Source organism: Arachis duranensis, chromosome 4 (assembly GCF_000817695.3).
Source record: "Arachis duranensis cultivar V14167 chromosome 4, aradu.V14167.gnm2.J7QH, whole genome shotgun sequence".
In the NCBI taxonomy this organism is placed as follows: Eukaryota; Viridiplantae; Streptophyta; class Magnoliopsida; order Fabales; family Fabaceae; genus Arachis; species Arachis duranensis.
Genome location: NC_029775.3, coordinates 106908035 through 106918431, shown reverse-complemented (window position 1 = coordinate 106918431; position 10397 = coordinate 106908035). Strand labels below are relative to the sequence as shown.

Sequence of the window (10397 nt, the reverse complement as noted above, 5' to 3'; positions counted from 1 at the left end):
TCGTCGACCCTTTCCAGAATCAGATCCGTAGTTTAGAGTCTTCATCGCGCGAACCATAAGGGGAAGAGGCACGAAACACATCTTCCTGCGTGCATCCTTGCCGCCGTTCTCTTCTCGCGTGCATCCTTGCCGCCGTTGCAAGTGGTTCCATCGTCGACCAAATTCGTGGGTTACAACAAAGGTATGTACAAATCTCCTTTTTTTAAGTAAGGTTCTAGCTTGTTCTTCATATGTTAGCTCTGTCTCACATATGAATTTTTTCCTGTATTTTTTCACTAAATTTAACTGGTATCTGAAAGGGTAAATCAAAGGTCTATGGCGGAGTTTTTCAATAATGTTGCCCGAAACGAGAAGCCATAGAAATAAATTGGGAGTGACAACTCCTTTTTTCATGTAGCAGAACCTACCATTCAAAATTTGAAGTGTGTAAGTTAATGAATTTGATGAGCCCTCAAACTAGAAGCAGATAATTCGTATCAATTATATCTAGAATTATAGTCCAAAATAATGAATCCTATTATCAAATATCAATGAAACAAAAGACTTGTTTGAATTTGAATACTATATCTATCCGAAGCTCTCAGTTTTTTCAATACACTCATAAGAGATGTGATAAGAACTTGGATTGCTGATGAATAACAAACCAGTACAAAGTTGAGATGTAAGGGTTGGTCTCATGGTGGTGGTGGCTAATACTGGCGAGGTTAGATTGCATGAACGTTGAGACTGGAATGGCTGGATGAGCATCAGCTGCATATGTAAAGTTTGAGTTCCAAAGTTGATATGTGTAGTAATGTTATCTTTGCAAAGAATTAAGTATTCTATAATCTATAGCATAGTACACTCTTTAGATTATTACTCTTGTTTCTCAGTTCCTATTATCTCATTACTACTTATTTCTCATCCCAATACACTTACCAATTACTCATATATCTACAAATAACACAGCTCCTGCTACTATTCACAATCGAAAGGCCTAAACTACCAAATGAAGTCAATGTTAAGAGTAAAGAAAAATGCTAAAAGGACTAAGTTGCAACATTGGCCTAGTTAAAAATATTTTCTTTATCCCCTTGCCCTTTATCCCTTAAATACTTCATGCTATCCCCTAACTTTGTATAAATATTTTCATACTAAGAAGTAATGTTATAACCCCCATATTTTTTGTTTTAGAATTCTTAGTTATTAAGTTTAGCTTTTGTGTTTTGTTAATCATATTTTTGTTTCCTCTTGCTCTTTTTAAGACCTTAGCACAAAAATCAGTGCTCTGTTCAAGACCTTGCTGAGTTTCTCTTTTCTGTTACTTCATTGACCGAGTTTGTTACCTAAGATTGTGTTGGGGTTCTAGCACTTATTATATTTCAAATTGGTTCATGATTACTTCGATTTGTACTATTTTGTTCGCTTTAGTATTAATCTTTGATTTGGTAATATAATATGACTAGTGGAGCTATTTATGTAGCCTTATATTAAGTTGAAAGTGAGAAATTTTTGTCTGGTTGGTCTAAACATAACAGAGCAAGGTGTATATAATATTACTAATAGAGCTGTTTTGGGGTATACTAATCAAATTGTGTTCACTTTTTATGACCAAGTGTTGCCGATTTTTCAATGGTTTAGTTGAGGATAGTTCAGCGGTATGCTACTTACATATGAAATATTTTACATCAACTTTGGTTGATATTAATATATGAACGATGATATAATAAAGCTGCCGATTAGACTTGTAACTAGCTTAGTTTTTTCTTCACCTAATATGCTTCTTTATATTGTGATAGGACCTGAATTAATTCTTGTTGAACTGCATTTTGAATTTTGTATTTACATCTTAGTTCTTAGCCAGTTATCATGGTCATTGATTTTCTTTATTCAGCTGATAAATGATAAATTTAAGGTGGAGTATTAGTTATACTCTTTTTGTAATAATATCAATAGTTAAGTACTGAAAAAGCAATCTTCATTTTAGTGGACAATGTACTTCCTCCTACAGGAGCAATTATGTCTACCATATATGAAGAGAAGGATGAAGATGGCTTTCTTTATGTAACATATAGTGGCTACAACATCTTTGGAGATCTCACTTCCCACATGCATTAGCCATTTCCTTATATATTTTTACTATGATTATTGATTTGTATGATGAAATCGTTACAGTTCTAATATCAGGAACCTTGATTTATCTCAATGACATGTACAGTTAGTATATATATAAATGACCATAAATGATATATATAAATTTCTGAGAACCAAATTAAGCTTAAAAATTCTCTTATTCAGTCTTTCGACCCTCCTCTTGATTGTTCTTCATGATTATCTGTGGATTCTGAATGAGATTTTATCTTTTTGACGAGGATAAATAGTAATTTCATTGTTTGTTACATGATTTGTAATGTTTGCATACAAGCACATGCATCAAACATGTACACCAACCGACACCAACTGATGTGAACAAATCTTATAAGCAATGTAAAGAGAGCATTTTAATTTCTTCTTTTCACCCTTAGACTATAGGAAACAACATAAAAAGCACATAATTTTAGGTTGTCATAACTGATTTTCTTCGGATGATTCCGTAACATACAGCTAGCTTAGTGGTTTATATTTAGATTTAGTTAGTTATAATCAAGTCCTATTAGTTGAGTTCATGAGAGATCCATGATAAACCAAAATATGCTGTGAACTTAATTAACTATATATTAGTTAATATTCTGTAATAGAAAAGTTTGATTAGCCAGGGTGTATCACTGAAAATCTAATAAATAAGGATACCGCAAAATGAAAAGGCAATTTGGAAGACAGGAAACAAGGGCTGGAGGTGTTGGAAAAGATGCTCACAAAAACATTTTTCGATTTATTCCACTCACGACTTGAATAGATTCAGAGGCTTTGCTGTTTTTTTGTGCTATGTGATTTGTTATTTATATTTTTGTGTTTTATATTTTTACACTCTAACTTCTGTTCCTCTCCTTTTTTATTTTTTAAAGGAAGCTCTTTTTTTCCATTTCATTTTTTGGCTTTGGAACCAAAAATTTTTTCTTCCAGTAATTTTTTAAAAGTGCAGAATTAGACAATGAGTAAGCAACCTCCCTAATACCTTTTATATTATATCTATTATCCCAAATACAAGTACCTTTATCTCTGTTTCATTTCCGATTTATTCTCCCATTATCTCTTTGAGATAAGTTATTGAATTAATATGGAATATTACTCTCCCGCTACATAATTGTGATAAATTTAATATATCCCGTTGGACAGTTTGCCCGAATTTTTTTTAATATTTTCTATTTCTACTTCCTTATTAAAGTTTTATTCATTATTTTATATGAAATTATAAAAGTAGATATAGATAAGAGTTGGATCTCAAAGCCACGAGGTAGTGTCGAATACAAGGCCGGCTTGAACAAATTTTTGGACTTCGCATTTGCGAATGCATCATCCGATGGGATTATACATTGTCCATGTTCTTTGTGTGGGTTCCGGCTATTCCAAACTAGAGAGGATGCTTACGATCATCTGCTGTTAAAACTATCTCCTGCTAAGTATACTTTTTGGTTAGATGACGGGTAGAGACGCGTAGGAGAGAGTTCTACTGAGACACAAGAAGCTGACCCTGGTAGCGTTTACCGAGATCCAATGCGCGACATGGTTCATGAGGCATTCAACTTTCCAGGTTTTGTTGCCAATGAAGATGACTCGAGCAACAAAGATTTTGAGGGGGATGCCGAAGAGTTGCCATATTTGTACAGCAAACCTAGTCACGCGGCTCGTCATTTTGAGGAGCTGCTTGAGGATGGAGAGCAAGAATTGTATTCGGGATGCACAAAATTCTCAAAGCTGGCTTTCTTGGTGAGGCTATACCATATAAAGTGCATGTGCGGCGTGAGCGACAAGACCTTCGAAATGATATTAGAGCTACTGTGTGATGCCTTTAAGCATGCAAAGATTTCGGCTTCACTGCACGATGCCAAGAGGATCATACGAAAGCTCGGAATTGCGTACAAGAAGATAGATGCATGTCTGAATGACTGTATGCTATATCAGGGCAGCGATCAAGAACTGTCTAGGTGCAAGAGATGTGGGACCTCGAGATGGAAGCAAAAGACTAGGAGGAATTCCATTGTCTGGATCAATGTGGTTGTTAAGAAGAATGGGAAGCCGCAGGCGGCGAAGGTTTTTCGTTACTTTCCCCTTGTTCCACGATTGCAGCGGATGTTCATGTCCAGTAAGACATCTGTTGACATGTTGTGGCACAAGAAAGGTCCTAACTCGGATGGTTTTTTGAGGCACCAAAGGGACGGAGAGGCATGGAAGGCATTTGATAGAAGATATACTCACTTTAGTGGCGATCCACGCAGCGTTCGTTTAGCCTTAGCTAGCGATGGCTTTAGTCCCTTCGGAAATCTCAGCTCAAGGTACTCGATTTGGCCCGTGATTCTCATCCCCTACAACCTGCCCCCATGGAGTTGTATGAAACCCAGCTCTTTCTTGCTGTCTATGATTAACCCCGGTCCCAAGATGCCTGGTAATGACATAGATATCTACCTACAACCCTTGATAGATGAGTTGAAGCAGTTGTGGGGTGGTGTTGATACGTACGACGCTAGCGAGAAAAAAACATTCAAGATGCATGCTGCGTTGATGTGGACAATAAACGATTTTCCAGGGTTAGGCAACTTATCTGGGTGGAATACGTACGGTGGGAGAGCATGTCCTACGTGCAACCTGGATGCTGAGTCCAAGCGACTCACTTTCAGTCAGAAATGGTGTTTCATGGGTAATCGGCGCTTTCTGAATCAAGGCCACAGATTTCGGCAGGACCGGGTTAGATTTGATGGGAAGGTAGAGGTCAGAGGTCCGCTTGTAACATTGTCGGGTGGAGATATTTTGAGACAGTTAGATAATGTGCATGTCAAGCTTGGCAAGGTGCAAACAGAAGCTGGTAAAAGAGCACGCGGACAACAGGCTGCATTACAAGATGAGTCTCCTTGTAAAAAAAGGAGTATATTCTTTGAACTCCCATATTGGGAGTATAATTTATTGCGTCACAACCTGGACGTGATTCACATAGAGAAAAATGTGTGCGACAACATTATCTACACGATACTGAACGACAGTGGTAAATCCAAAAACAACCTCAAAGCTCGAAAAGACCTCCAGCTGATAGGAAGTAGGCGTGAACTTTGGCCCCGGGAAGATGGAAAGTATCCCACTGTAATATTCTCCATGTCGAATTCACAGAAGGACGTCTTTCTTAGGAATTTAAAGATCGTGGTCTTTTCAGATGGTCATTCGAGCAACATATCTTGCTGTGTTGACCTACAGCAGTGAAAACTATCCGGCTTGAAAAGTCATGACAACCACATTCTCCTGGAACATCTTCTCCCAATAGCTATAAGGAATGTATTGGAAGCCCCAGTGGTAGTCGTCCTGGCTGATTTGTCAACTTTCTTTCAACGACTATGCAATAAATCTATAGACCCTCAACAACTTCCTCTCCTACAGGAACATGTGATCCTCACTCTTTGTCAAATGGAGATAATTTTTCCACCGTCTTTCTTCACAATCATGGTACACCTAACCGCGCATCTGGTCGAAGAGGTACACCTAGGAGGCCCGGTGCATTATAGGTGGATGTATCCAATTGAAAGGTACCTACAGGACTAATTTTACATTTGAGTTATTTTGAAAGCTAACAACCTAACACATATGTCGCTCGTAAAGGTACCTAGGTCGTCTTAAGCAATACGTGCGTAATAGGACAGCACCAGAAGGATCAATTGTCGAGGGCTACTTATCCGATGAGATTTTCACTTTTTGTTCGAGATATCTGGATAATGTTGAGAGCAGGATCAATCGACCATTGCGTGTTGATGATCGACCAAGCGAAGATACGATTAATAACGCGACAAGCATGTTCCCACTGAATGGCAAAGCGGTAGGGGCTGCAGCATGTTTGAATCTTTCACCAACCGAGAGACTTCAAGTACATCGTCACGTATTGGTCAATTGCATAGCTGTGGAGAATTTCTTAGAGTAAGTTCAGTTATTAAACTTAGGCTCATATTGTACCCAAAGGCAATATTTGTTTATAACTTTAACAATAAATCCACATGGTATGCTCAGGGATTTTAGGGCTAGCAGAAAAAGATAGCTACAAAGTATTGGCAAAAGAAACGATGCCTACATTGACAGGGTTGTCCATAGAGAATTCGCGAGTGGTTCAAGAATGAGATGAATCTTCTGTATGTCTCTTCCATTTATTGTTTCGTTGATATCTTGCCTCCCGCTACTCAACTCTGAACATGTATATTTCATTGGTAGATACCACTGGGAAGTACGATGCACTCGAGAGAACTGCAGTGGCTCGCATGTGGACCCAATATTCAGGCAAAGCACTTTAAGGCGTACAACGTCAATGGATTCAGGTTTAGAACCCTACCAAGAGAGGAAGGAATGAGAACCCAGAATAGCGGGGTTTGTGTCACTTCTGATACTAAAACTCATGCAAGCGCTCGTGACAGTAACATGGCTGTTGGTGGCATCTCCTATTATGGAAGATTGGTAGATATCATTGAGCTGAATTATAGTGGACAATTTTCTGTGGCTTTGTTTAGATGCATCTGGGCAGACACCATGTCTGGTAGAGGCATAAAGCAAGACATTTTGGGACACACCTGTGTCAACTTTAGTAATCCGATTCACACTGGTGATCGTGAAGATGACGAGCCGTACATTCTTACTTCCGAGGCTCGCCTTGTATACTATGTGGACGATGAAGTCGATAAGGACTGGAGTGTAGTAGTCCATGTGAAGCCGAGAGATTTGTTTGACATGGGTGAATACAATGAAGACTGTGAGGTCAAACTTTTCCTCCAACAAAGTCTAACTGATTTGTCTAAGCGTGATGTTGAAGGTATCTCATTGACAAGGGATGGCGACTTAGAAGAACCCACTCCTGACGCAATCGAAACTGGAGAAGAGGTTGCTGATTTATAGATATATTTGGCTAGCAATATATAACATGCACACTAGTACCCTATGTGTAGTACCTTTCCCCTTATTATACTCTTGCAATTTTATTCATAAGCAACTAGGATAATGACTAGTGTTCCGATGTATGGTTTGACTTTGATCTTGTTTAATTTTGCACTTTTTAAATAAAGTCTGTACCTTGAGATTTAATATGCTTGACTTGTATACTTAGAGTTCTCTTGCTCACCCTTTTATGGTTCAACAATTCGCCTATTAGAGCATGGTTGGATGCATTCTCCGCACACAGGCACATAGGTACTGCTATTAGTAGGGCGCCTACTGAACTAATATTGATACGTGGTCAATTTGGTTAACCGCTCAAGGGTTCTTTTACCTCGTCTAACGGCGACAACTATTTTAGTGTGTTTCGTATCCTATAACCGTAAGACAAAGCCAACACTCAGTTGATTTATATGACTCTAAACGTTGTAGGATCTCTGTCAATTCAGAGCGAAGTACCGGAAGAAATTTGGCTTTGAATTCTTAACAACTATAGATGCTAGACATTCCCATAAAATACTGGAGGAGGTCAAGGTATAAAATCAGCTTACACATGAATTATATGATTTGTCCAGATGGTACTACTTATATTAAATTTATATGTGATAGTTATATGAAAGTAATCATGTGTTTGCTTAATTATTGCTCAGTTAGATCGTTGTCGTTAGGCATCATATCATGCTTGGTTTATCAATAGCAAGGAATCTAGATGTCAAGTTGTGTACTATTTTCTATATGACTAGTGTTTTCCCAATAGTGCTTTGTGCTTGTGAAATCCTTGCTGAGTTAGGCTTGTGCTTTGTGAAAATGGTGAATCATATAAAAAATATGACAGATGCGGATCATCATTTCCTGCTGTGTGCTATGATTGTTATGAATGAACTCTTGTATAAAGCATCTATATTTCAAGCAAAATCTTTTTTTCTTATCTCCTTTATTGTATTCTTAAGAAAGCATACCGTAATAAATATTATCAGGTTAAAAGAGAAAACTTTGGGCTGAATCTTGCTGAATTGATTCACGTAATCCCCTCCCCATGAACATGTACAGATTACCCTATGTAATGTCTTCCTAGTTTCTTGGAATGTCCAATTGTTCTGATGATCACTTTGTTCTGATTTAGACCCGATGCGAGAACAATCTCTTGGTTAAACTGGATTTTGCGGCCCGAGAGGAATTCTATTTCATAGAAAGAGGACTCACGAAACTCTGGGAACGTAAGTCCAACAAGCCTTGTATAATATGGCAGGCAGACCATGTTCTCTATAAAATTTAGTAATCTTATTCAAAGAGTTTTGTTACGATGTAACTTTCAGGATTATCTCAAGAGAAGCTTCAAGAGGAAACAGAAGATTTAGGGGAGATAGTTCAAGACTCACTGGAAGAAGAAGTCGTGCCCAGCACCAGTTCTGATGAGGTTGTTTGAACTGGTCACAATGCTACCATGAGAGATTATGACCTCAATAAAACACTAGACGAGAACCAGATGATTTGATCCATCTCTACCCTGTTTTCTTGTGATGGTGTTTTTGTCAAATACTGTTACTCAATATTTGTTTGGTTGAATCCCCGTTATGTTTTGGTTGTTATTTCTATTCGTTTTTGTGTTTTTGCACAGAATTCAATTTGGATTCATTTCAAGCATAGTTAAATGCATAATATATATATAAGAACCTGCTGATTTTTAAATAAAATCAAGTCATTTTCTTCGATAATTCTTCAAAAGCTTCTAAGGTGGACATTCTACCACTATCTTGAAGATTCCATCCTATTTCTTTTTAGCAAGGATGTGAACATATAGTTTAGATTATGATACAGACTTTCGTGATCATATTCTTTAAAAATATATTTAAAGAGATTTATACAAAGATATTTAACTAACCTATTCCATTTTTTTCACCTTTTTATTACTTTTTCGATGGTTAAATTCTTTTTTGCCTATATGAGCCAGCTATTCAAAGACAATATGTGAAAATTGTCTTCACATCAAATACAAAGCGTGGATTTTTCATTCTTTAATTCACTTCCAATATTCAATTAAATAAAACTCCTTACGCAAGTTAAGGGGTCTCATCCCAGGATATCTCCAAATGTGTTTAGAAGCTTTAAAAAAGCATAAAACACATTAAGGCAAATTATATTCCTATGTACTCACTCTTTTGGTCTTTAATTTGTAATATATTGGTAGAATATATAGCACTGTAGTCTTATTGTTTTATGTATTTAGATTAGTGAACAAAATTAAAGATTGATCTATTATTTTTTTTTACAATTATGAAAATCGTCAATTAGTAGTAGTATTATTTGAGATTTCTTCTAGTAATTTTTAATAATTATGAAAACAGGCTGAATTAGTAGTGGGTTTATACTAAACAGGCTGAATTAGTAGTGGGTTTATACTATCTCAAGGCCCACACCACCGTAAAACCTTGAAGCGGTTAAAGTAAATAAATAAATACCAAAACTTCCTCTCACCAGCCCTAGTTGCGCGTACATTTACAATCCTCCCATAGCTAAATCCTTATTTTCACTTTTCCCGTGGTTGGTTCTGAGCAGCGTATTCGGTATTGGTGCGCCCTTGGCTCACTCACGGTCGTCAGTCAAATCCTCTTCCAAACGGTTGTCGTGCTCGTTGAGGTAACAAGTTCCACCTCTTTCATGCTCATAGTTATGTTCCTCATATTGGGTCAGTTATCTATTTGTGACCTGAGCATTTTAAGTTGAATGGGTGCACTATGGATCAATGCTATTATGAAGAAACCACATTACTTGACATCCGCTGGCCACAAGTACCAATTAATTGAGATGATGAACCTTTCTAATTGCATGTAATAATTCTTTTTTTTAATCTTTTATCATCTTAGCATTAACTCGAATTCTATGTGCGTATTAACATTCGCATATAATATATAACTTTAATCATAGTTTCTTAATTAATTTTGTTATGATTATTAATGATGGAAGTTAATTTTAATCATAGTACCTTAATTAAAAATATTTGGAATTTAATACACCCGTAATAAATAGGAATATTAAAAATAGTAATTAATAATATAATGCAGTAGATGTGGCTCATGCAAATAGAGAATTAGGAAAATTATTAATTTATTTATGCTCTGTATACTAGGTTTCATTTTTCCAAGAGAATATCCTATGGCTTTATTAGTGTCCTCGTCCATTAATAGCTTCCCCTATGAAATTCAATTTGATTCTTCTAATTTACATGTAGTTGGATCATTTGAAAAAAGAGATTCTGTTTATATAATTAAGATATGTACATATATAGATTGGTTTTTAATATCTTGTTACGTAATTAAAATGTGAGTAATGCTATTTGTTGGTTAATTACTCTATTCTTCCATGAG

At 36.6% G+C, this 10397-nt stretch overlaps 1 protein-coding gene across 1 annotated transcript; it reads left to right on the top strand.

Annotated features, from left to right (window-relative positions):
• Positions 1–3642: 3642 nt before the first annotated feature.
• Positions 3643–5328, top strand: LOC107485577 (uncharacterized). The gene has a single exon (XM_016106119.1). It carries the CDS (start codon positions 3643–3645, stop codon positions 5326–5328), a length of 1686 nt encoding a protein of 561 aa, XP_015961605.1.
• Positions 5329–10397: the final 5069 nt, after the last annotated feature.